This window comes from Mustela lutreola, chromosome 4 (genome assembly GCF_030435805.1).
Source record: "Mustela lutreola isolate mMusLut2 chromosome 4, mMusLut2.pri, whole genome shotgun sequence".
NCBI classification, from domain to species: Eukaryota; Metazoa; Chordata; class Mammalia; order Carnivora; family Mustelidae; genus Mustela; species Mustela lutreola.
Window position 1 is genome coordinate 19,452,800 of NC_081293.1, and position 27,943 is coordinate 19,480,742.

At 38.5% G+C, this 27,943-nt stretch overlaps 2 protein-coding genes across 4 annotated transcripts in view; one reads left to right on the plus strand and one right to left on the minus strand.

Moving 5' to 3' along the window:
* The first annotated feature begins 1,657 nt into the window (after positions 1-1,657).
* On the plus strand, positions 1,658-16,355 carry SMNDC1 (survival motor neuron domain containing 1). Of its 2 annotated transcripts, none has more exons than XM_059173240.1 (6): positions 1,658-1,817; positions 3,041-3,160; positions 8,035-8,177; positions 8,768-8,929; positions 12,085-12,238; positions 12,714-16,355. In XM_059173240.1, exons 2-6 carry the CDS (start codon positions 3,041-3,043, stop codon positions 12,849-12,851), a joined length of 717 nt encoding a protein of 238 aa, XP_059029223.1. In that variant the 5' UTR covers positions 1,658-1,817; the 3' UTR covers positions 12,852-16,355. The 2 variants fall into 2 exon arrangements, with proteins under 2 accessions (XP_059029223.1, XP_059029224.1); XM_059173241.1 differs by lacking the exon at positions 1,658-1,817 and adding an exon at positions 5,857-6,044.
* Positions 16,356-17,981: 1,626 nt separating this feature from the next.
* Positions 17,982-27,943, minus strand: part of MXI1 (MAX interactor 1, dimerization protein) — an 80,658-nt gene continuing 70,696 nt past the window's right edge. For both annotated transcript variants that reach the window (XM_059173238.1, XM_059173239.1), the window contains exons 4-6: positions 24,358-24,472; positions 23,572-23,743; positions 17,982-20,542 (exon numbers count right to left, since the gene is read on the minus strand). In XM_059173238.1, the coding sequence (XP_059029221.1) occupies positions 20,379-20,542; positions 23,572-23,743; positions 24,358-24,472 (451 nt within the window). In that variant the 3' untranslated portion in view covers positions 17,982-20,378. The remainder of the gene's footprint in view (positions 20,543-23,571; positions 23,744-24,357; positions 24,473-27,943) is intronic.

The following is a 27,943-nucleotide window of genomic DNA, read 5'->3' on the forward strand; positions in this document are numbered from 1 at the left end:
GCCCCTCACTCGGTGTAAAGATTACTGAAATAAATAAACAAACCAAAAAAAGTTACCTTAAGTGAAAGATTTTTACACAACTGCAAAATATACCTTATATTCAAGGAAGATCTTCCTGGCACTTGTTCTTTAAATACACAATTAGAATAAGTGCAGTTTTTAAAAACTACATTATATTTTGAACAAACTTCTACCATGTTAAGGAAGCACATCCTTTCTGGTCTGTTTTGACTCTTAATTCTAGCTACACACTGCTGCCCTCTGCAGCATTTCAGTTCTTCCAAATTGCCACACCAATGATCACAAACCTAATCTAGTTTCCATTTATGTCTGTGTATTTAGGGAAGGGAAGGTCCCTTCAAAAAAGCAAGAGGGCATCAGAGCAAGATGTCACAGTCCAAAAGAGCCCATCTGAGAGGAGGGCCTTCTTAGGGGTCCAGCAACATACCCCGACCCCCTAAAGAAGGTTCCTTCCAGGTATTCATGTAGCCTCTGTCACAGGATTTCATATTTTTCATTGGAAAAAATGATATATGTATGGAAAAATTTGGAAAGGGTAAACAGTGAAAAATATAACCAGTGAAAACATTTGGCTTCTATTCCAAATCTCTAGACAGGTTTATGCATCTGCCCAGAGAATATATATTATTACAAACATACATTGCTCTTTGTGTTTTTTTTTAAGATTTTATTTATTTGACACAGAGAGAGAAATCACAAGTAGGCACAGAGGCAGGCAGAGAGAGAGGAGGAAGCAGGCTCCTTGCGGAGCAGAGAGCCCGACATGGGGCTCGATGCCAGGACCCTGGGATCATGCATGACCTGAGCCGAAGGCAGCGGCTTTAACCCACTAAGCCACCCAGGCGCCCCACATACATTTCTTTTTAAACATAAAGTATTCACCTCACTCTGCTTATCGTTCAAGACAACATAACCTGGAGATTGTTTCCTATCAGGGGAGATTAACCTATATAATTTACGCTATTAAAACCAAGCAGGGTCTAACAAAATAGGTTTTAAATAAATCAACCTTCGCTCCAACAGGTTCTGCCACAATTACCTTTTTATTGCTACTAAGTCTTCTCTTACTATATAAAGCGATGGCTCTAAAACTTGAGCAGATATTGGTATCACCTGCGGCGCGTGTTAAACCAGGCTGCTGAGCCACCTCGAGTTTCTGAGTTAGGAGGTCTGGAGTGGGAGGGGAGAATCTGCACTTGTAATAAGTTACCGCGCGATGGTGATATAGGAGTTGCGGGAACCACATCTTGGGAACCAACCGCTAGTATGCTCGCTGCTTTAAAACTCCGTTCCTCCCACCTCCCAGCACCGCTAGTCTTAGAAGGAAAATGCGGTTACTCCGCTGAGAACTTCACGAAGGGCCCAACAACACCCACTCCCAAAGAAGTCAAGGACTCTGCACTCACATCCGAAATCGGGATAACACAAACCTACATCCGGCGCCTGGCGCAACCCAGCTACGCCATTTCCTTTCTAGGAAGCTCCGCCCACTCCGCGTCCCTAACGCAAGGGTGGGCCGCGCAGCGACAGCGAGGAATCACGTGGGTAGGGCGACGTATCGCGAGGCTTTTAACCTCTCGCGAGACTTGACCCGCTTCTGTCTTTTCCTCCTTCCAGTGCCCGGCTTTCTTCCCCTCCCCCCCATCGCCGGCCAAGTTCTCCCATTTCGGACAGAGTCGCCTTGTTGTTACCGCGGAGATTTTTCCTACTGCAGCTGCTGCCGCTGTTGCCGCCGCCACTACTGGGCTCATTTGCCCCGACCCCTTCCTGTCGCCCTGCCCCCAGCCCCACACAAGGTAACGAAGCCGGCGAGGGCGAGAGCAGGGCCTCGGGGCCTCGTCCTCTCCCTAGTTGAAGCCGAGGCCTGAGGCCGAGGAGCCGGCCGCGTTGGAGAGGCCTGGGCGCCGGCAAGAGTCTTAGGGGCCCGGCCTCTTCTGCCCCCCAGAGCTGGGCCCTGAGGGGCCCCGAACGCGGCCAGGACCTCTGTACGGTGGCGACGACCGGGGCTAAGCCGGGAAACCGGTCGGGTGGGGTAGGGATGGGGAGGCCTCCTGAGGAAGCCCCGGCGGTTCCCTGCGGAGCGCGTTTGGGGGTGTGAGGCTCCGACGCTGCCGGGGTCCGGAGGCTCCGTTTGTTTTCCGTTTCTCTGGAGCTTGTGTTTGAATTCCGAGGTCTGGTTGTGGCGGGCTTGGAGGTGTTGGGTGCCTGGCTTAACTCGAGCCCCTTTGGAGCCCTTCCAAATTCCAGGCTGTGGTTGGACGGGACTTGTAAGACAGAGAAGGGCCCTCGGAACCCCCGCGTGTGGTCTTGACAAACCGAGAAAGGATTCCGGTATATCTTATTTTCCGGAAAAGAATGAGGCAGGTTGGGTGAAAGGCACGCTCCTTAGAATGCCTAAACGGGCCAGTGGTTGTGCCGTTTTCTTTAATGAAGACGCTGCATCGGCAGTATTTTAAGTGACCCGGTGAAACATTTTTGCTCTGGAGAAGAGCTTCTGAGCACACTTACCAATTAATAGTTCATGTAGAGATTATTATCTATGTGGTTAGTCCAAAAGTCATATATATTTTGTTTTGGAAGTCTGCGTTAGGGTTTAGAAATATTTTCTTCTTAAATCTCGATTTTTTCCAGCAGGTTAGTGCTTTTTAAAAATTTTTCCCGGCGAAGATGTAACCTTGTTAATTGAGCCAAATTCAGTGTCTTCCGTGTTACAGGAGTTTAAAGAAGATTAGAAATTCTCCTTTTCCCTTTTGCCTTAGCTGTTGTCCGATAAATTCCACACAGAAACCCAAAAAAAGTTTATAATCTGCGGAATCCATTCCCTTGAAGCTTGGATTTGACTCACAGCTTTCCTCAGAACTAAGAGTAAAGGTAATGGTAATGAGTTAAGTTGCAGCAATGAATTATATTAAGGAGTTGGGAGCAAAACTGGTAAGGATTAAGTCAGGCAGACAGGAAATTATTTTTTTATGGTGTTTTTGGTTGTTTTCCTGGTCTTACCCTTTTTATTTTCCCCCAGATGTCAGAGGATCTAGCAAAGCAGCTGGCAAGCTACAAAGCTCAACTCCAGCAAGTCGAAGCTGCATTGTCCGGAAACGGAGAAAATGAAGATTTGCTAAAATTAAAGAAAGATTTACAAGTAAGTATAAGAGGACACTAATAGTTACATCGCTTGGAAAAAGTATTTCTCTGTTTTTCAAATGATTTATTGCTTAGAAGCCAAAGCACCATTTGGAGGGGAGTGTTTCTTCTCCTTTCCTCCCGTGTGTGCATGTGTATGTGCACATGCGTGTGTATGTGCACAGGGTGCATGGCTCGCAGTGGTAGGGTTGCTTCCTCAGTCGTATGCATCAGAATGAGTAAAGCATTGTTCTTATGTAAATCTTGTATGTTCACACAATTTTTAAAAATATTTGAATTAAGTCTCTGTCAAACCTAGAGAAGAGGTACATATAATTTTACAATGGAGAGTGCTTTTATTTTTAAAGATCTGGCAAAGGAAATCTGAGAAGTAGCTAAAAGAAAACACATGGAATTAAATGTTACCTATACTGGTATTAGAAAAAAACAAATGTAGAAGCATTTTATAAATGATGAAAACAATGAGAAAAATATAACCTGGTTAAGAGTTTTTTAATGTCACAAGGTTCTTTGAAAAATCATGGAGTGTGTGTGTGTGTGTGTGTGTGTGTTTCAAAGCTAGCAGGTAAACACCTTGTATTAAAAATACATAAAGATATCTAAAGAGATACTTGTTTTCTGCATACATGTTACGTAATATTTGAATTTAAGGCTAGATTTTACATTGTAGTTGCTGACACTTGTTGAAGTTAAATTGAATGGGTGTGGAAAGATCTTAATTTGTTTTGTTTGTCATGGGAAAATTCAGTAGGTATGAAACTTGCCTTTTTAAAACCTGCACTTGGGGTTTCAAAACAAGCATAAAACCATATAGTACATGTATGTTGCTTTTCAGAACACAAGGTTGATTAATAAAAATACTGTATATCTATACATATGTATCATTTCATTTTAATAAATTTGAGAACTTAAGATTTTTGAACCTGATTTTTTGAAAGTTTTAAAATGTGTTTTGATTTGGTGATTTTTCTTTACTGATTCAGTACCAAACTAGAATCATCTTTATCTAAATCCTTTCCCTCCCTTTATCATCCTCTTGCCCAATAAAATTAATATTTTAGAGTTACTAGAACTGCAAATAAATGAGACTTATTTGAAATAGGATCCAGATACAGGACTTTGAAAGAGTTTATCTGGGCATAATTAAAATGAGTATTTTCAGGTTCAAATTGTGAAATTAGGATAAACTTGCCTGAAATTGCAATAGTATGTAATTTTTGAAAACACAGAAAACCAGGACCCCTCTTCAGTATGTAGAAGTCAGGCCAGTGAATTTGAGAGTGCTAGCCAATACTAAAAAGATGTTTGGGGAGCAATTTCTCCCACTCCCAGACCAATTTTCTGTTTACCTCAAAGAGAAATTCTGGCATGCATCTTCTTCTACTAGCTTAAAAGCAGTCTTTTTTTTCTTTGAAGAAAATAAAACATTGTTGATATTAGGTATATTGCTTCCTGGGCAGTTGGAAGAAGGATATGTATGGAACTGGTAGAGGGGAAGTTGGGAGTGAAGGTTAAAACATTGTGAGGGTTTTTTTTTCTTTTAATATTTCTGGAATAAACTGTCAAGAGACTAGGCAGAATTGCCTTACTGTGACATGATCTTTAGTGGAAGTATTATAGGAAGAGAGACTCTAGTGGTAGGCATTGTAGTAAGCACATAAATGTCCTTCTTAGGGTTCAGTTAATAATGACCTGGTGGTCATTGATCTGTGAAGTATCATCTTTTCTACAACCATTTAGAACAGCACTGTCCAGTAGAACTTTGTCTTGTGATGAAAATGTATTATATCTACTCTGTTGTCCCGTAGCTAGTAGGGACTACTGAATGTTTGAAATATGGCTGGGGTAGCTGAAGAACTGAATTTTTAATTTTTTTTAAGTAGCCACTTGTGACTACCATATTGGATAGCACAGATTTAGAAGCTAAGTTCTGAAACTTCAGATAATAATACAGAATGTTTTTCCTGACCAGTCTTGATCACAGTTTCTTTTCCTCTTATTTCGTCATGAAAACAAATTTTCCATGTCTGTTTGCTAGATACAGGTCTTTTTTGAACTGAAAATTACTCAAAGATAGAAGGCATCATTAAAGATTAGATAACATTTTGAAAAGTGTTGGATATCTGCTTCCATCTACTGATTGTTGTCTCCATTGATTACAGTTAGAGCTTATGTTTTATCATGGATTTTTAAAAAATATTTTTCCGTTTTATCTTTTCTCTGTTTTCTGGGGTATATACCTCATGCCTTTGATATTTAATTCTGCCTTTTATATTTGCTGAATACTTGTTCAGACTGATGACTGAGTTTGTGGCCTCCTTTGTTTTGTGTTCCTTTAGTGGAATGTCTTTACCCTGGTTACGAATTTGTTTGCCTTTTCATTTATAACAAAATGCTTTTCTGCATTTTTTCAGTGACTTCATTTTGCCAGTAAGGTGTCTATGTTTATTTTTCTATGTACTGTCTTTCATATAGAATAAAGTTAACACAGCAGGCAGCACATTAATCTGCTGAAGTCCTAATTGCCTTTTTTCACCTAAAAAAGTGGATATAGTAAGAGCTAGGCTAGCTACCTGACTAGCTCCCCAGGCAGTCTGTGATAATCACAAAAATAGTCAATTTATTAGGCTGTTTTGCTGAATAAACTGGTTCTAAAGGAGGCAGGGGTCAAGTCACTTGTCTCATATATTACAGTGGCTCTCTGCATCCCCGAAACGCCTTCCTTCAGTAAGCAGAGTGCTTGAGTGCACCCTTTGACCTGCTGATATGTAGATCACAACATCTGATGCTTCCTGGAATTGCCGATTACTGTAACTGCTGCCCATCTGTCGATGAAGGAGCAGTTTCAGAACTCAGACTTGGGGGAGGAAAAGTAATTAATGGTATGTACCTTTAAGAACCCCCTCATACATAAAATAGTTTCTCTAATACTTTGGTCCGTATGCACATGTAAAGAAAACATTGAGAAGGGTCTTCATAGTTTGTTGGGAGGGGTTTATGAAACATGGCAAAATGAAAGGACTATTAGAGATAAATGCTTTCGGTTTTTTAAAAGTGTCACTTCAGTGCAGGCCTCTGAAAATTTTAACATGCACAGCTTTTCAGGACCCTTTGGTTAAAATGTATTTCCTTATGAAAATAAAATGGCAAGATGCTCTATGCTAAGAGAGGTAGAGTTTTAAATCTGAGACCTACAAATATAGAAATCATGTTTGTGCTTTAGTTAAATGTTTAATGATAGGGTTTATATGGGCTCTTGAGTCAGGCTTACTAGATTCTTACTAGATTCTTGGCCCTAATAGTGGTTGACTAAAAACAAGACTGGATAATTTACTCTCCTTTTTTGTATAGTACGTGATCTATTTATGTGTTTATGTGGAAGTTCTTTGCTTTATTGCAAAGGATTGTCTAATAAAAAGATATTTAAATGGCTCTTTGGCACCTAATAAAATCTCATTAAAGATACTACTCTACTGAGTTTTTAACTCAAATCTGAGTTAGTCTAGTTTTTTAGTTTTTTAATTCACAAAAATGGCCTTTCTCCCAAGGGCTTATTAATATTCCTTTTTTCTTTTTCTTTCGAAGGCTCAATATTTTTCAAAAATAGCCATGAAGATCTAGAATCTTTAGGAGAAAGCTAATATGTAATTTCTTGGTTACTGAACCAAAACTACCATTATAAAACTTCAATGGGAGCCATAAGAAACTCAGTATAGAGTTTAACTTTGCTACATTTTCTCCTAAAACACAGTGTGATATATTAAGGTATTTTATATGCAACTGTGGGCGCAGGTATGCAAGTTTTTAAAATAAATCAGATACGGAGCTGCATTACATAGGTCTTCATCAGAGTAAAATATAGTAAATAGGTAGCACAGTTTTATCAGTTCATGCTATTAAAGTTTTTTAACCAACCCTACCAAACACCCTTTAACAAAGCCAGTAAGTATAAGCCTGAAACAGAAAAAGTACTTGCCACACAGGAAGGTATTGCCTCCCTGTGTGTTACATTTATTTTATTTTTCCCTTCTAAATGAAGCTGTGCTAACGTGCTTTATAGAATATTTAAAATCTAACCTGGTAATTTACTTACATAGACGGGGGGGTAAGTTTTACAATTAATGAATAGGAAGACTACTGGCTTTTTATATGTGCCTATAGAATTTTAGTACAAATATGTATGAGCAGGAACATTTTTATTACTAATAAGGCTGCTTCAAAAGGTTTGGGTTTTGTTTTGTTTTGTTTTATTTTGTTTTGTTTGGACAGGGGTGGGGAAGAACATGTTGGCTAGAGAGTTAATACTAATGCCCTGTAAAATAGTCTAGGTGCATGAAATATATGTGACAAGATAGGAGAAAAAAAGTGATCTTGAGCCTAGTTTAGTCCTTCATAATTGACTATTTCTCATATTAGATCTATGTAGCTAAAGTAGGTACTTAGAAATACTAAATGATAGGGGTACCTTGATGGCTCAGTCAGTAGAGCAGGTGACTACTGATACCAGAGCTGGGAGTTCAAGCCCCACATTGAGTGGGGCTTTTTTCTTTTGAAAAAAGAAATAATGCATGGTATAAGGCCAGGTCTACCCTTGTTTGTTAGTATTTGAGGTTAATAAGTTGAAAGGCAACCGTATGGGTTTAAATCCTAGTTCCACCACTATATAAAATATTGTATCTTAGTTTCTCTTTGAGGATAATCATAGTACCTACATCATAGTATTGTTAATGAATTACAAATAAAAATGTTTAGTGTACTTAATAAATGGTATATGGTGTGAGAGCTGTTGTCATCAAAAACTGAAAACCTGTTGAAAGTAGGTGATAAGTGAATTATAAAAGTAATATTACGGTTTTTGTTTTTTCTTCTTAGGAAGTTATAGAACTAACCAAAGACCTTCTGTCAACTCAACCTTCTGAAACTCTTGCAAGTTCAGACAGTTTTGCTTCTACCCAGCCCACTCATTCATGGAAAGTAGGAGACAAGTGTATGGCAATCTGGAGTGAAGATGGACAGTAAGTGTAGAAAAAAACTCTAACTATAACATGAAATAATAAAACACAATGGTAAGAAGTTTTTATTCAGTTTGAACTACCCTGTTTTAATCTTCTATGTAGCCAATATGATTTGTAGAGCCAATTTGATTCTTGGATGGTTACCACTGATACAGTTTAGTTTTTAGCTTTCGATTACATTTTGGGGCAGTTGAAGGGAGAAAAATAAAAGCAGAGGAAAATGAATGGGTAGCTTATAATCTTAATATTTTCCTCAAATTGAAAATTTAGTAAATGGTTGGCTACCTTAGACTTAGGTGAAACATACACACTTAAATTATTCATATAAAAATACCGTTTCTCAAAGAGACCAACTAAAGCACATTTAAAAGGCCTATAAGGACTTTCTTGACAATATTTTGATTAGGATCCCTTTTTTTCATAGTAGATGGCTAATTCCAACCACTCTTTTATATTACCTTTACTAAAGAGCCAACTGATGACAGACGTTCCGTTTAAGACCCAGTAATAGTTGAAGCTCTACAGTGTAAGTCTTTTAGGCTGAGTACCAAACCTTTACTCACCTGCTTACAGTCATGATATCTTTACAGGTGTTACGAAGCGGAGATCGAGGAGATAGATGAAGAAAACGGCACCGCTGCCATCACCTTTGCTGGCTACGGCAATGCGGAAGTGACCCCGCTGTTGAACCTCAAGCCTGTAGAAGAAGGAAGGAAGGCAAAGGAGGACAGTGGCAATAAACCCATGTCAAAGTAAGTGGTTTTGACTTGAGCAGTTTAAGTATAGTCTTCCCCACTTTGATAGTTGAGGTAGAATCCAGGCAGGCTAGGTTAAGGTAAAAAGGTTATAATACTCTTTACCATTATTTTGAAGATAGCAGTATAGGGTCAACTTTGTCTGTCTGTATATGCCTAGGCCAACTTAGGCATACAGTGTATTTATTAAGAGGATACTATGTACCTCTTATTGAGCCAGGTGTTGGGTTTCTACCACAATGAAGACTCCAGCTTGGGCCTTGTCCTGATTGAGCTTATAGGCTAGAGAACGATACATAAAATTAAAGGAGAACTTTAATAATTGATACAGAAGTTATGAAGGGGGAACATAATGGGTGCTTTAAGGGAGCAAAGATACCTAAACTGCACTTCAGTCATCAGAGTAAATGTCTGAGAAAATGACATCTGGCGTGTGGGTGGCTCAGTTGGTGAAGCGGCTGCCTTCAGCTCAGGTCACGATCTCCGGGTCCTGGGATTGAACTCTTGCCTTGGTCTCGCTGCTCAGGGTGAAGCCTGCTTCTCCCTCTGCCACTCCCCCTGCTGGTGTGTGTGCGTGCATGTGTGCATGTACATGCTCTTTTTATATATCTATCTATCTATCTATCTATATAATATTTATATATATATATATCTTTATATATATATAAAATCTTTAAAAAAAATTTTTTTAATGGAGATTTGAAAAGGAGTTAGCCAGGTAATGAATGAATTTAAAGGTATGACCTTGGGCAAACTGCTTAACTTTTTCCTTATTTGTAAAACAGGGTTGATAATATCTCCATTGTAGGGTTATAAGGATTAAATGTTAACATATATAAAACATGTAGCGCAGTTCTTGACATGGAATAAGAGTTTAGGAAATGTTTTAAAAAAAACTTTCAGGGGTGCCTGGGTGGCTCAGTCGGTTAAGCATCAGCTTTCAGCTCAGGTCATGATCCCAGGGTCCTGGGATCAAGCCCCACATTGGGCTCCCTGCTCAGAGGGGAGTCTGCTTCTCCCTCTCCCCCTGCTTGTGCTCTTTGTCTCTCTGTCAAATAAATCTTTAAAAAAAAAAAAACTTTTCAGAAAACTTTTAAAAAAGAAAACAAGATTAGAACATGGAGGTAACAGAAACAAATTCCTGTGGTAATAACACTTGGGGCTTAAAAGTGGGTGGTTTGGGGCGCCTGGGTGGCTCAGTGGGTTAAAGCCTCTGCCTTCGGCTCAGGTCATGATCCCAGGGTCCTGGGATCCAGCCCCACATCGGGCTTTCTGCTCAGCGGGGAGCCTGCTTCCTCCTCTCTCTCTGCCTGCCTCTCTGCCTGCTTGTGATCTCTGTCTGTCAAATGAATAAATTAAATCTTTAAAAAAAAAAAAAAGTGGGTGGTTTGACAGGAGACGAGGTTAGAGAGGTCAAGGCCAGATTATGAGGAGCTTGACAGCCACTGATGAATTTCAAATAGAGGAGATATCATGCCATCGTAGTTGAACTTTCAAATAATCACTGACAGCAGAGGGAAGGCAGCTACTGATGTGATCCAGGTGTAAGGTAATGTGGCCTGAACCCAGGGAGCAGCGGTAGAAGGAGAGAAGTGTATGGTTTGAATAGTATTTAAGAGGTAGAATTAACAATATTATGGTTGGTTATCTTATACATATTTGCCCCAATTTTCTCTTTTTTGGATTTGTCACAGGTTTTTAAAACTTAAGTTGCTACTTGGGGCGCCTGGGTGGCTCAGTGGGTTAAGCCTCTGTCTTCGGCTCAGGTCCTGATCTCAGGGTCCTGGGATCGAGCCCCACGTCGGGCTCTCTGCTCAGCAGGGAGCCTGTTTCCCTTCCTTTCTCTCTCTGCCTGCCTCTCTGCCTGCTTGTGATCTCTGTCTGTCAAATAAATAAAATCTTTAAAAAAAAAACTTCAGTTGCTACTTAAATATATTTGAACTTGGAAAAATTATACCACCTGAGTATCCTGATGAGAATATCAGATTGTAGAACATTGTAACATCTCTATTTTTTTTAGTCTTTGACATCGGTGTGAAAAAAAAAAAAAAAAAACCCAAACCTTGCTTCCTAGTGGTGATTATATGATGCACAGGCATCTAGATCATATTGCCTCTTTTTTAAAGACCTCGTTCTTCATCCTTTTGGTGAGAAAGTCAGAATGTAAATTACTCAAAGTCAGCAGAAATTATTGAGAGAGCTTTAGGCTCTGATCCTATATAGAGGAGTGTTTTTGAAAAACCCCAGTTTTTGTTTTTAAGAATTTTAAGCTGTGATTTTCCTTTATTCTCCTGTGCTCTCCTGTCAAGGTGAAATAGAGATAAATTTTTTTTTAATTTTTAAAGATTTTACTTATTCGAGAGAGAGAGAATGATCGAGAGAGAGCACAAGCAGGGGGAGCGGCAGGCAGAGAGAGAGAGAGGGAGAAGCAGACTCCCTGCTGAGCAGGGATCCCAGTGCGGGACTCCATCAGTCCTGGGACCATGACCTGATCCAAAGGCAGACACCTAACCGACTGAGCCACCTAGGCACCTCTGCATCTCTTTTCTAAGTGTAGCATATTAAACTTGGTAACTGTCCATTTAGAAATGGATAAAGGTTTAGACAGCTGTTAATGTTAAAATTCATTTCTAAATGTACTTGACAAAAGCAGTGTAAACATCAAAAAGTCATAGTTTAAATATTTGATTTGAGGGGATGCCTGGGTGGCTCAGTCAGTTGAGCAACCGACTCTTGATTTTGGCTCAGGTCATGATCTTGGGGTCCTGGGATCAAATCCCAAGTCAGGCTCCGCATACTCCGTGCAGTCTGTTTCTCTCTCTCGCTTGGCTCCTCCCCCCACTTGCACACGCTCACTTGCTTTCTCTATGTAAAGTAAATAAATAAAAAATGTATTTGAGTAGGTTGTAGATTACAGATATGGTTTGAAAGCTTCCAGGGATACTGTGTATTTCAAATAACATTTCTTAGTAGTACTGGGTGGTTGGTGGTGTTGGTGTTAGTGCTTCTGTTCATGTGATGTGTTAAGTTTATTAAGGATTTTTTTTTTTTTTTGCTTTTTTTTGTTTGTTTGTTTTTTGTACTGCTAAATATCTCTAAGGAAATTATCTGTTAAATCTTAAGAGTTGACATTAACTGTTATATCCACACAGAAAAGAAATGATTGCCCAGCAGCGTGAATATAAAAAGAAGAAAGCTTTGAAAAAAGCACAGAGAATAAAAGAACTTGAGCAGGAAAGAGAGGACCAGAAGGTTAAATGGCAACAGTTCAACAACAGAGCCTATTCTAAAAACAAAAAAGGCCAGGTTAGTATATCCTTTCATCATATTTCATAAATTTGAAAAGTGTAATTGTCATTAAAATAACTTTAAAATGAAAAAGGAGATACATAGGTTTAAAGAAATACATAACTGGATCTTGAATTCAAAATCCTCTTTAATCTTCTGTTTGGCTTATTGCACAGTATCCATTAGCCACTGTCTTTCTTGTAGAAACACTATGAGTGAGAGAGTTTATATGAGAAATTACAAAAGATCTAGATTGTTTTCCCTTCTATAAACTAAAGTTTGAGAAACTGTTTGCTACCTTACATACCACTTAGAGGGAGTATGATGAACCCTACCTGCTGTGTTAACGTGCTTTATATGCTGGGCATCACTGGTAGATTTTATTTAAAAGAGCATTCCAGTTCCCTTTATGTGTACTGTACTTCTTAAGTGTATTTTGGAAATGTTTTCACCCCCAAATTAATCAGAATGGTTTCTGTTTCATTTCCACTAGGTAAAAAGGAGTATTTTTGCTTCACCTGAGAGTGTAACCGGAAAAGTTGGAGTAGGAACTTGTGGAATTGCTGATAAACCTATGACACAATATCAAGATACCTCTAAATACAATGTCAGGCATTTGATGCCTCAATAATCAGAAGAACTGTTGGATTTCATCTCTGCAGGGCTTTACATTTACCTTTTTATCCTTATATTTTTCTAAAGGTAAATTATTTGTTAGATGAGTAAGGAAGATGCCATTGTCGTCCTTGTTTGACTTCAATAGAATGAAACTTGAAGAAATTGCATTTGATAACTGCTATTCATTAACTTTTCGTTACTACTACCAGTTTCCTCCAAGTTTGTTGAATAAAGCAACTTTTCTAGATAGATGCTGCATAAATACAGCACTTAGATGAATTGTTGATTTTCCAAATATCAGGCCCTTACTTAATGGATGGTGTGTACTTTTTGTAAAGTCCTAACCTGGAATTTTCAGATGCTTTGAACTTGCCACACACTGTAGTAATTCACTGGAACAGCAAGGCAAAACACCAACCTAAAGAGATCTTTTTTTTTTTCCTTCAACTTGAACCTAGCTGTTGCTAATGAAGCCTAAAAGTAGGTTAATTTGATTAAAATTTAAACTTTGTTTTGAGTTTTTTCCTTAATAATTTTGTTTCCTAAGCTTATTAGGCTGTTTCTAAAATTGATCCAGCTCTTAAAACTTTTTCATTGAGTTTTAATTTCATGTAAGAACCATGTTTAGGACCAGCTTCCTTTTCTAAGGACTTTTTGTTGTTTTCTGGTTTTGGTTTTGGTTTTTTTTCCCTTCTTCTTCTTTTTTTTTTTAAATGTTTGCGCTTTTCCTGTGTTGATCTTTCCCTTATGGTAGTGGTACCATTTTTTGGATGTGTAATGTTTATATAAGAAAACAAAAAGCTGATGTATAGCCCTGTATACAGTGTAGATACTATTTTTGTAAAAAAAAAAACAAAAAAAACCCACCCAAGGCTAAATTAATGAACAAGAGTACTGAATGTTTCATCATTAAAAATTTATTGTATTTCTTGTGCATTAATCTCACCAGAATTTCCCTGTATATTATGTTCATGTAGAGGAGTTTGTAATTTTTGTTAACTAGATCAAGTTGTCAGCATTTGTTGGTATAAGTGAACATCACAGTATCCTGAGTTGAGTTTAAGCCAAATATATGCATAGTAAAGTGTCTTCCTATTAATGGAAGATGGTGATTTTTAGGGTATGTGTTAATTTCAGTTTTTGTATGTTTAACTTTTATTAAATAAAGGGTGTGTTACCAGAAAGGTGGTGACGTTCTAGCTGGCAGCATTGATACAGTGATTAAGCTTCAGTATTCTTGCTTGCATTCATCCTTTCCACAGGCGAGAGTATTGAGTATGTGACAAAGATTTCAGTAAATCCTTGTGTACTTCGATTAGACATGAGAAATTGGATCCTCAAGGACAAACTATTTTTATCTTAAGGGCTTGTACTGTGTATAGAGGTGTTTGTACATATTTAGTTAAAGGAGAAAATAATTTTAAGACTTTAATATTTTGGCAAATTGAAACTTAGGGAAGGGAATACAGTGTTGAGAAGTAGAGTTCTTTATCTTGTCCCTTCCCCTCCCTCCCAACCCAGGAGGGTCAGTTTTCCTTCCTGTAATTTATGGCCACAGGGTAGAGCATGTAGGACAGAATGAAAAGTGAAGTCTTTTTTAAATACAAGGCACAAATTAGAGCAGTAGAGGGCTACTTAGCTTGAAGAACTCCTAAAAATATACTGTTCTTGTTACCAGTGTAACAAATCTCGTAATAATGGTATCTTTGAAGGATTGCAAGGGATCCCTTTAAATTCAGAAGCACTTGGAAAGAAATTTGGTACGATGTTAGACTACATAGGATGGGTTTTGGTGAGATCACCTTGGTACATTTGTTGGTATAGTAATTTACCTGTTATTTGTATAGGCAAGACTCTTGTGTTGAGACTTGTATCTCCTTTGACCCAAGGGCCTGCCTTTCTGCACATGAGTTTTCCTGGAGGGGCTTTGTAGGAGAGAGAGAAGGAATAATGACCATACTATATAAAACAGTTAAAAAAAAAAAAAGTACAGCATGAGATCCCTAGTCTCTGTGTCAAAAGATGTAGATGTGGCCCTTTGAAACGTGCTAGTGTCAAGTTAACGATCATGTTTCTGGACTAAACTAAAAGGATCCCTGGGGGGATGGAGCACCTTTCTCCTAGTGTGATGCTTTCATGAGAAGCATGATACCAGTGATATTTTACAAGGGAAGGTGGTTAATAAGTTCAATATTCTAAAACCAAACATGACACTTTGTGATATATAGAACCCTCTGTTACAAAATTTAATGTAGTTTCCCCATCAAAAAGGGAGTCTTGAAGCTGAAACTCAGAATGAGTTCCTGACATGAGTGATACACAGCCTCCAAGTAGCTGTGGTTACACGGATCTTCTCAAAACTTGACATTTGACTTTGTTATTGATCATTTCAAGAAAGAACAGGCCTCATACACCCCCCCCAATAATAAATTTTAGTAATAATAAATTTAGTATCACAGACAACAAATGCTTTTTTAATTAACATGTAGAAAGACCATACTGGAAGAGCAAGGCCTCCGGAGCCAGATTGCTGTTAGAATCCTGGCCCCTCACTTTTACCTGTGTGCCTAACTCTTGTTTATCTTAGCTTTCTCAGCTGTAGAATAAAAATACCAGTTTCATTATGTAGTAAAGATGAGTGAGTTAATTAGTAAAGTGCTTATTAGAATACCTGAAAATGGTACACACAGTAGAAGTGTTTGCTATTTACTGTGCAAGTGGTGATGGTGACTTGTTTTTCCTTAACAATGACAATTCACATCATAATGGATAACAACGTCCATTGCTTATAATTTGAAGCCCATAATTATAAATGTATTACTGAAATGCTGTCAAATTACCAAAGTGATTAAATTCAGTACGTGCTAATAGATGTTTAAATTTTTGTATTAGGCAATTATACGGCATGTCTCTGATGGGAAAGGAGTACAGGTTAAAATAAAGTTACCCTAATACTTGCTTAAAATTAAAAGAGGGATTCCTGGATCTGGGTCTATTCCAGGCCGCCAAAGTAGATCTGTTTTTGACAAACACCAGAGGTGATTCTGATGTGCATCCCCTGGCCTAGAACCATGTTTTAGGTTAAGTACAAAAACAGTTTGACTTTTGAAATGAAGGAAAAATTACTAACGGGCAATTTCCTTAGCCCAATTATTAAAATTAGGCATCAGAGCAAAATGAAATGCATCTATTTATCACTCATTATTTTAGTATGCTTTGTCCCAGTATATGTGCATGTGGGTATGTTTCCATTACAATGCAGTTTTAATGCTGAGTGTATCTGCCTTTAAAATAGTAGGAGAAGAGGCACCTGGGTGGCTCAGTGGGTTAAGTGTTCAACTTTTGATTTTGGCTCAGGTCATGATCTCAGGGTTGTGAGATCGAGCCCTGTGTGGGGCTTCACACTCAGCTGAGTCTACTTGAGATTCTCTTTCCCTCCTTCTGGCCCTCCCCTCTTCCTCCCACTGCTGTGTGCATGTGCTAACTCTCTCAAATAAATGTTTAAAAAAAAAAAAAACCATCTTGTGACAAATGAAAATCATAGTTTTATAAGTTGTGTCTGTAGGTTGTAATTATAAAAGGTAAAAAATGTCACTTGTGCAGATTCAGCCAAAAAATATTTTTGGAGCTTTGGTTTGGCTTTTTGCCTCAACTTGGACATTAACTGAAGATGAAAGAAGAAAAAAAAAATCTTAAAACCAGTAAGGTTTTGTATTTGTTAAAATCTTTACAGTTCAATAAATATCTGCTGGATTGTATTATTTATATTATACTATGAAACGATCAGTATAAATGGTAATTTACCTATTCAACAGTAACTAAGGCATTATGCAGTGGTTATTACTAGTGTTTAACAGACTGAAGCTCGGGTTAGTCTTTTTTTTTTTTTTAGACAGATCCAGGTAATCACTAAAACCGCTGATACATCAATCTTACAAAGTCTTTATTTAAAAAATTCTATAGGACATCAAAAGTGACTTCTTACAAAGTATAACCTGTCATGGAATTCTGTGAAAGTGAACCATTTTATTTATTAAAATTGTCTTTTTCTGCAAGACCCAGAGTCAGAATAACTAAAATTCAAGATTAAGGATGAAGAAATTCGAAGGTTGCATTCATCGAGAAAGGAGAAGTACAAACCTTATTTTCTTTTGGTGCTACAAACTCCTAGGTTGAATATGTGTGGGGATTTACATATATAAGTTTTAATCCCGACAACCTTTCAAAATAGAGGTAGTATTTGTAACAACTTTTCAGGAGGAAACAGGCGCCATGAAGAAATTAACTTGCCCAGAGTCCACAGCAAATATTAGAACCAGTATTTAAATGTGACCCAAAAAAAACCTGTTCTTCCCAGATTATGCTGCTATTTGTAGGGAGTATGGAATTTTTGAGATGTAAGGATAATAAAAGAAAGGGGGGAAAGGCAGCTCCTGCTTCTTCAAGTGGAAGAAAAAAAAACTTACCAAAGAACCTTCTCCAAGAAGTTAAACGATTTTCTTGTGAGAAATGACCCAGGAAGCAATGTGGCCTTAGGTTAGGAAATTTTGCCTCAATAATCCTGCCTTTAAAATCCCTTCACATAATGCTAAAAGCTACCATCGTGGGGACTAGAAAAGTCGTTTCTACTAGAGTTCTCATACCTATTCTAACCAGAAACTACAGTCTGACTTCATCAGAATCTTCTTTGGTAATAAATATGCGCTGAAATAAGACTTACCTCTATCTATTAATATATTACTCAGGCATTTTACATAAAGGGTACCTTAACTCAGGTTAGTAGGTAGGGACTAAACGGGAACTTCCAGACTTATTTTCAATTTAGATGGACAGTTGTAGCCAAAGGGATACCCTAAAAAGTCATTAGGAACAGATAATAACAAATGGCTTTGTGTCCTACCTGAAGCAGTTAAGATTATCGGGTACGTTAAACCATCTGCAGTTAGGTTACGTGGAGTTACCAGTCAAGAAGGCACCTGTTTAAATTACAGAACAGGAATGGCAATGATTCAAATTGCCATTAATTCGGACTACTGAAGTCGTATCAACTTGAACATGTAGGGGATAGTTGCTTCTTAAGGTGTGGATGCTCATTCTGATTTTTTCCTTCCTAGAGAAGGGTGGGACAAAAAGCACTCGGGTGTTCTTCATTCACAATTTTTATTTCTTGCAATTAACTTTTATATCTTCAAAGTTGATTTGTCTTTTAAAAAATTAATACTTCTTACTCATCATACAATCCACTCCCCTCCCACAAGGTAAACAAACCCAGGGAAAGAGTAATTTAGAGGGCAGTTGAAATAGTTACTATAGATTTGTGACAAAGGCTTTCCAGACCACCAACCTGTACATATACAACAAAATGGCAGCACCTCAAGGTCTCCTGAATGAAGTCCGAAACTCCAGCCCGAGGCGAGTGATGCCAGTGAATGCCATGAGAACAACAAAATGGAAGCTTCGTCATTGGCTTCCATTTACTATCATGGTAGTTAGCAGAGTCTTTAAACTGTCTCCCTTGGGAAAGTCAAAAGTAAGCAAATACATAGAGCAACATTTTGACCCAGCCAGGAGTAATTATAAGTGAAACCAAAAATAATTGACTTGGGCCAGAGAAATGAATTTATCATGTTTTTCATTAAGTCCCCAGCACCTGAAGTAGCAAGTTCTAATAATGGGCTTCTAAAGGCATGCAGTTTTTCACACATCTACTTCAAAGGATTTCTTCCACTCAAACAGAGCACAATCAAGGATAAAATGTTTTCGGAGGCACAGGAAGAGCACAAACAAGTATATGCCGAGGCCTTGTGTGTGACCAAGATGGTACACTTCATACACAGAAGCAGTGAAAGCTGTCAAAGTGCTACTTACAAAGGATAGTCTAACATTACACACACAACTCAACTGCACTGCTAAATATGGTGGTCTTTATTTTCTTTTTCCTTGCCCAGCCCTACCTAAACAAAATAAAACTACAGGACTGAAATTAACAACCCATTAAAATCAGCAATAAGTTACAAAAATCATAAAGCTTTTTTTGTTTTTTAAGTAATTAAGGGTAGTTAAATTATTCAAAGTATACAAAGTCCAAAGAGCCAGGGGTAAGGGGGTCCAAGAAGGCTTCCTGGGGTAAAGGAGAAGGTGGGGTGGGGTGGGGTGAACACCTTGGATTTGGAAAGACAAAAGGTAACACATGACATCAAAGTGCAGGCTAGAAAAGAAATTTCACTTAAAACGTTTCTGAAAATATTGGGAAGAGCAACAACAGCACCTGCACAGTGGGACTGTGAGGAAGGAGAGAGACGCCGGTAGGAAAACGAAAGCAAATCTTTACAATAAAACGAGACAAGTGCCCAACTCAACTATGTTAAGTATTATAGCGTGTCTACTATAGATATCAGATGGTTAAAAGCTGGTAAAAGGTAATGATTCTAAAAGAAAATAAAAACAGCATTGACCTTTTCTCTACCTAGCCCAGACCTCATTCATTTTGTGCACTATAAAGAGTGAGGTGTGAGGTGTTTTATCATTATCAAATGCTGCATCAAAATAGATGATTTTTTTTTCCCATGTGTTTTTTCACTATAAAAGACATCTATGTTCTTTATGGACAAGCTTTAAAAAGATGTCATTTTGGTTTTCAACACATACAAACAGTTATCAAAATCTGAAATAAAAATGCTGCCGTGGCTCAGACCTTGGCCTGCTAATCTGCGTGCACCGATTCTTCTGGCCCACACAGACACAGAGGCATGGAGAGCTTTTTCCTTCTGGCCCCTCAATCCGAATTCATAGGCCCTGTGTGGTAGGGGCTGTCATACTGCCCCCATGCTGCCCAAGGGCCTAAGGGCGGCTGACTGTTGAGCTGGCGGTGGGGTGCCCTACTGAAAACAATGCAGGATAAGGTTAGCTTGCTTAGCATGGAATCCAACAGAAAGCTGAGCTGCGTGATGATCCCTTTCAAAAGGCTTCATGGGAGTCTCTCCTTTTGCAGAGCATGAAATGAGCTTGCTTTTTTTTTTTTTTTTCCAAGAATTGATCATCCACAGGCTTCATGATAAGCTGTCCCAGGCTGAGTTTTAATAGCTCTTTAGCTATCCAAGTTAATGCCTGATTATCTTGTCTTCTCATTACTATAGGTTTGATTTTGTTTTTAGGACCATAAAACTCAGGAAGGGTTCATAACCCCATCCTTAAATGTGTCTACTCATTGTATATGAGCAAACTACAGAAGAAAAAGAGGACAGAATCTCCAATGTCCTCTTTCAAATAAACTAAATCAAGAAAATTTCACCAAGTTTTCTGCTGCCATTAGAAACAGATTTTCAAATATGAATATTATGAGTATTTGTTCTGCTGGGGAGGCTCTGCCCCACTTTTTGCTAAGTATTTGCTTAAATAGAGGTCTTTTGACCCTTTTGTTCAAGTATAGTTTTGTTTAGTTTTAAAGAGGAGACTGCATCATGAACCCAATTTAAGAGATTGTTTGGATTGAGTTGGCCCAGTGAATATTTTGCCCTGCACTGTTATGTCATGCTGGGTTCTAGGAAGTGAACGAAAGTTTGACACTGGCACTGGAGTAACCCTCGTCACTCCCAATACTCTGCAGGCTGCTGTGGTCATCAATGTCACTGATGCTGGTGGTACTGATATTGTCCACTTCTCCATGGGAGAACTCTGTGCTTTCAACATCCACTTCAATCTCCTCTGCCAAAGAGAGAAAAAGAAGAACATTAGTAATCTGGACTTTCAAAAACTGAGAAAAGGGAATAAGAAAAAGTGATTATGTTTTTGTAGTGTAAAATAATTATGCAAGCTGCTTATCCATGATCTCTGGAGAACAGAAGTAACTAAAGGTGAAGAGACGCAGGGATACATTTTGTAAAGGGGAATGTCTGCTAACCAGTGGTGGTCTCAATCAGCAAGTTTACTAAAGCCTTTGACGCCAGTCCATCTGGACCTCCCACCAAAAGAACTCAGCCTATTTGGGAATTAGTGCTTAATATTAAAAAATCCCAACCCCAAGTGCTTTAACTACATCTGTTTTGCATTAAACTAGAAACTAATTCTCAGTGTTGTTTATTAATCAGAGTTGCCTTAAAGAGGGAAAAAAGTATTAGTTTAGTATAGGTGAACTAGAAAATTTATCCATTTATTCTTGCCTTTGGCAGTCTCATTCTACAGACAGTTCTACAGACTTCTAGGATTCATCACAAACACCTCTGACTACCCAGTAACCAAACTAAGCCAGTCATTACAGAGTGAATGCTGAGGGATTTATATTCAATTCGATTTAATTTCCTTGAATGAAATACAGCTTGAAATGAGGGTATGAGCCTGAAAAGTCTCTGGATTATAGTGAGATCTAAGCAAAGATAACAGCAAAAGCATTTCAGTGATGGTATTTAACTTTACTTCAAAATCAAACATGATTTTTTAATCCCTAAATACATATGACTGGCTAAATACTCCCTAAATATGACTCCCTAAATACATGACTGGCTATCAACAGTGTGTTAACTACTACATTATGTAATCACCAATACTACATAAAATATAGTATACATTTTAAAAAACAAAAGGCAGTTGAAAAACTGTTCTCTCCCAGAACAGCCAGAATGAACTCAAGATTCTTCGATTCTTTTAAGCTCAAAGTCCGATGTTTCGTATCTGGCACTGATTCTAAGGGTTCACACTGATCACAACTGCTTTAGGAAAAGTGAATTCTTGCTGAGCCCAAGAAGACAGAGTAAGTTATTTCAAAGAGTATTATTTTCAAAAGGGCTTGTTGCTTCAAAAAGTTTTAGAAATCTGTTTCTAAAATGCAGGCATCTGTCCAAACAAGCTGTCCAAACAATCCTATGAATTCATAACTATTTGTTTTACATCCATAATGCTTCACAGGCTATTTGGTCTTTCCCGGTATCACAGAATACTCATCCAACCTACAATTAGAAAATAGAATCAAAACACCCTATCCAACAGAGCTCGCTGTACTCAATCATCACAAAGTAAAATGAGAGACTGGTCTAGCCAAATGGACTGGAGATCTCACTAAAAGTCCCATGTAATACTGGGAAAGAGAGCTTCTAGATGAGAACAGGAAAAGAGGTTCTAGCACATGGGGACTACTAAAAAAAAATGAGAACTATAATGATGAAGACACCCTCTTTCTCAAATTTGGAGGTGGGGTGGGTACAAGGAGGAGTTAACAGCAGGAAGGGCAGCTCAAACCTGCAGACCTAACAAAGTCAGGCAGCTACTAACCAGCAGAAGAAAGACTAGGATCAAGGTCTGCCCCTTAATTTGGGGTCATTCTTGCTACAATTGTCAGACAGATGCAGCATGTCCCCAAGGTTCCTGCTGCTGCCTCTGATAAACTTTTGTTCTCTGAAATTGAGTGCCACATAAAAACAAACTTACACAGCAAAACAACAAAAACAACAAACCCAAGGACTCCTAGGGTTGTGTTAAAAGGGATCAAAAATCAATTTGAAATGCTTCTACGGAATATAAGAAACTGGATGATGGGTACATGAGAATTCAATATTCTATTCTACTTTTGTGTATGTTTGAAAACTTCCATATAAAAATTCAAAAGAAATTCTTTTGTCCTTACAAACAATTCTTTGTTTTAGAATCCTCAAGATCTCATGAGCTCTATTTTCCCTAATATAAAGCTTCAAATCATGACAGTTCATCTCTGGGATCTTCTATTGTGTTGTGAGGACTGATGTGGTAGGAGCTTTAGATGAACGGATCAGTAAAATTCAAACAAAATTTCTGGTTTGTTCTTATCTTTCATTCTGCCAAAGACAAACAGTCTGGGACAGATGGAAAGAGAAATGAAGGGAGTGACCATAAAAATTAACATGACCAGTTATGAAACATAACATCATGTATCTTCCTAATACAACAAATTGAGAAGAGCACATCACTTCTGTGATATTTCTTCCCCCCAAATGTAAAACCTCCACTTAATAATGAGAAAACCTCAGACACTTGAAAGACACTATATAAAATAACTGGCCAGTATTCTTCAAAAGTGTCATGGTCATAGAGACTGAGGAACTACCGAATGCAATGTTGGATCCTGCATTGGATCCTAGATCAGACAAAGGACATTAGTGGGAAAACTGGTGAAATATGAGTAATGTCTATTGATTAATAATATTACATGAATGTTAATTTTCTGGTTGCAGGAACTATTATGTCTACAAAAGATGTTAATAGTAGGGAATCCTGGGTGAAGAATATATGAGAACTCTACCATTTTCTATATAAGACACAACTTTTCTGTAAGTTGAAAATTGTTTCAAAGTAGAGAGGCGCCTGGTGGCTCCGTTGGTTACGCGGTGCCTTCCGCTCAGGTCATGATCCCAGGGTCGTGGGATTGAGCCCCGCATTGGGCTCCCTACTCAGTGGGGAGTCTGCTTCTCCTCCTCACAGCTCATGTTCTCTGTCACTATTTTGTCTCTCTCAAATAAATAAATAAAATCTTTCAAAAAATTGTTTCAAAGTAGAACGTTAAAAATACGTACCTACATAATAAAGAATAAAAAAAGTTCTATAGTTCACTCCAGCATTGCTTGACCATGTTGTGACTGCACAAAATCCAGAATGGTGCAGTACTGGCTGCAGAGAAGAAAGCAAATACCGGGCTTTCCAACGTACCCTGTCTAAATCTAGATACGGGGATGCTTAGTATTTCATTAGGGAAGAAGCAAACAGCCTACCTCGCTCTGAATCAGAACGATCTGAAGAAACAGTCGATCCAATGCTGTCCATTCGTATTCGTTCCATCTCCTGAGGACCCTGCAGCTGTTCCAATCGCCGCTTTAAAAACCTCTGTTCTCGTTCCAAGTTCTCTAGCTGGTGCTGGCTCTTCCTTTCAGCTTCTTCAAGTTTCTAAAATGATAAAATGATACTCGTGTACAGTCCAGTACAAACAATAAAATTCATTCTTACCTAACATCTTAAAAGTTTTCTTCTTTGGCAGAGAAGATCTGAATATACAGGTATATACATGTGTGTATCTAAAAACATATATAAATACGTATTTTTAAACATCAAAAGTAATTTTCTTCATTTTTCTTTTCTTTCTGTGTGTAATGAATGCTACATGACTGTAACGGTATGGAATTCGCAAAGTCTGTGAAGTTATCTCCATAACAGAGAAACTTGCTCTGCGCTCTAGTTCAATGGAAAAATACTGGAGGACACAGCCAAACAACGTCATCTCCACCAGAGGGCACAATTGCCTGCCTTCTGCAGATCAGCAGAGTAATTGTCATTTTCCTAGTATTCCCAGCTCCTCAGATGGCCATGCTGTCAAAACAATTTAGTTTAATCAGGTTATGTTGCTCCCATCAGATTAGCTGAAAAGTTTTCAGGAAGATTCCTCTTGAGGTCAGTTATTAAGGAGGGCACAGTGAGCTAGCTGATGTTTATGAACAGGAATCATTGCTTATAATGAAACAAGGGCTGAGACAATCACGTACAAATATGAAAGAAATTCTCACCTTGATATGTGCTTTGGCTTTGTTAAGCAAACCAAGTGTTGTGTGCCTGGTACAGTCTGGTCCTAGTGGAATCAGAACTTTTAAGCGTTCTAAACATAGGCGCAGATGAGCTCGTCTACAAAAGACAACAAAAGTCAAATCAGCACAGCCTAAATATTGCACTAGAAACCTCCTAAAGCCTATTTTAAGACAAATAATAATTCACAGATTACTTAGTCTATATCCATTTTACACCCCTAATTCTTCAGTTGCAAAGTACGTGCAAGTACAGGCACGCTTACTGGTTTTCGGGCTCTACCATGACGTTTGTACTCCGCAGACACAGTCACTTCAGATTACTCTCCCCAGGGGTAATCTCTGTCAGAGATGCTTTATTTTTAAGCCACCCCATAAACTGTCTCCAAGTGTACTAATGTGGAAGTAGGAAGGCATACCAGGGTAATTAACTGTATTGATTTTGAATGCCTAGAATGACAGGCTACAGTAGAAGTTTTCAGCTGGAATAACCCCAGGGAGTAGAAAATGCTCAGGAATTTCCATTTCTTCTCTCCCATCTCTTACACACACCCACACACACCTCTCCCTACAACTGTAGCCATCCTGCAGTGTTACCTGTTGTTATGTTAGGTTGAACCACAGAAAAATTCTGATATACAAGTCTCACTCATAAAAATGCCAGCTTCTTATGATTCTACACATTAGAAACAGCAAAATGGTATGACCGGCTAGGACAGGGTTAGGCAAAATAGATGGCTCTGTGGTCAACTTCAGCCACTGAAACAACAGCCCAGGAAACAGTCCCCTGCTTCCTAACATCTCAGTGCACCAGTTCCTTAGTTTTAAATTTTTATTTCTCTCCCTCACCTCTCTCTTTCGTTATCCCACCTCCAATTTTCTACACATTTGGAAAAAGGTAGGTAACAAAAAAAAATTTTTTTTAAGATTTTTATTTGTTTATCTGAGAGAGAACACGAGCAGGGGGAGGGACACAAGGAGAGGCAGAAGCAGGCTTCCTGCTGAGCAGGAAGTCCATTGCGGGGCTTGATCCCAGAACCCTGGGATCAGGACCTGAGCTAAAAGCAGGCGCTTAACCAACTGAGCCACCCCGGTGCCCTGACAAAACTCCTTACAAAAATTATTCCATTCTTAGGGCACCTGGGTGGCTCGGTGGGTTGGAGCCTCTGCCTTCGGCTCAGGTCATGATCCTGGGTTCCTGGGATCGAGGCCCGCGTTGGGCTCTCTGCTCGGTGGGGATCCTGCTTCCCCCTCTCTCTCTGCCTGCCTCTGCCTACTTGTGATCTCTCTCTGTCAAATTAATAAATAAAATCTTAAAAAAAAAATTATTCCATTCTTTAATACACCCAACCTATGGACAACTTAGGGAAATTTTCTACTGAAAATGCTAGCACAGAGTCTCATGGTTTTACCCTCTCTGTATCCTAAAGGTACTACGATCACCATGATGAGCATTCTGGGTACTGAACTGTATACTAACACAATGTGAATCCACATCTCTGGTTCTTTGCTTCGTAGGCATAACATAATTTAGCAATTAATAAATAGTATATCTGAAAAGAAAATCCACAAATGTGTTCACAGTTTATCCTTATTCCTTAAAGAGTTGTAACTGACAATTTAGCAACTGTCTCATTTGTACCAGGAACAAAACACATCATCCTCTCAATGAGGGCCAAAATGATTTTATGAGTTCACCTACCAAACTCTGCTTGCTTGGTCTTACTACACAAGAAATAATAAGTGCAATTCTGAAATGCTAGCAATCTGAAAGAGGGGCAGGAGAGGACAGTAAGCAACCAATTATGTCACTGACAAGCAAGAATAATGAAGAGTCCGGAGGTCAGAGTTTGGTAATGAACTGTCAAGATTCTTCCAGCACCCACTACCCCAGCTTTGGTCAAGGGTCCGTTAGTATATCCATTCCAAACCTCTTTACGGAGTTCAGTAGTTCAAATCTAATAGTTGGCTCTAGGCTGAAATCTGACATAACTGATGTAGATAAAGGAATTTTAAATTTTTCCCTAAATTAAAGGTATATCAATGGATTCCCCTTAATGAGACTTAACAATTTTAAAGTCATTGTGCTGCCCTGCTGTGCTACCCCAAATCACAGAACCTTTAGTAAAATTCTCATTTTTAACTGGAAAACCTCTTGAGTGAAGACTCACGTGATCACTTAGTGCTTCTGCTGGGCAGACTAAAACAGTAGCAAAACAACGAAACAAAAAAATCCATAGTAAAAAGTGCCTTTAAACTCTTCATTAGAATTATTCTAGCATATATGCCTAATAATTGCACTCCTACGATACGACTGGAGGATGGAGACAAAGACTGGTGGTTGTCTTGCTAAGAGCTAGAGGCTCCCAAGGGGGCCCTGAATTCAGGCATCTAAAAAAGTTAATAAAGCAACTAACTAGTAAAGTTAACAAGTATGTTGGCACAAGAATAACTTGTCAATTTTGTTTACTTAACCCCTGAAGTTCAGTGTATATACAGGAAATATCTTCTACATTTAGTTTAAGGGACTTCACAATGACCCCTTACTAGAGTTTTACATCAAGGAAAAAATGGGTGCTTCAGTTTTCTGAAGTCATATTAAAATCTCTGAAGTCATATTAAAATCTAGGTAGAGGGATGCCTGGGTGGCTCAGTTGGTTAAGCAGCTGCCTTCGGCTCGGGTCATGATCCCAGCATCCTGGGATTGAGTCCCACATCAGGATCCTTGTTCGGCAGGGAGCCTGCTTCTCCCTCTGCCTCTGCCTGCCATTCTGTCTGCCTGTGCTCGCTCTCTCCCTCTCTCTCTCTGATAAATAAATAAAATCTTTAAAATCTAGGTAGAAATCAACTAACATCATAAAATGTCTATGTTTTTTTCTCTTTCTTCTTATCATTGAGATATGTATTTACTACATGACTTTGTATATTCAGCAATATTCCACACACTTGCTTGAGTGGTGGAAGTAAAAAAAGAAATGTAAACTTTAGGAGTTTATAATCTAGACTACAGAATGAAATATATTGTTTGTTTCATCTGGTTCATAATGAAATGAGTCACACGGAATTCAAGGGCAACAGAATCTGAATAAAAGAGGAGATTGTAACTGGAGAAAGCACACTTAGTAGTTGAAACTTGACTTTGGACTTGAAGGATACTGGATTTGTCTACAGAAAAGCAAGCCTTTTCCAGGCAATTAAAAGAGTACGGGACTCAGTTCATGAAGTGAAATCAAGTTACTTTTTTCTTTCAGGGGAAAACAACGAAGCTGGAATTCGGTAAGGAAGTAACAGCCAAGTTCAGGAGTCTGGTGGTCTGCAACAGCACTGACAAATCAGAATCTGCCCGAGCCAAGGGAGTCAACATGCAGGAAGGCTAGATGAACAGCAAGGCAGACTACCCTCTAAAATATTTTTTATTAGCTCCTATTGAACATTTCTTCAGTCAAGTAATTATAAATGTGCTCCAAGTTATAGCTTAAGAAAACATGCCCTGAGTTATCATGTCTCACAAAGACCAGTGATGCCATTTTCCATGTTTTATAAACATAATCTTTTAAAATAGGTAAGAGTA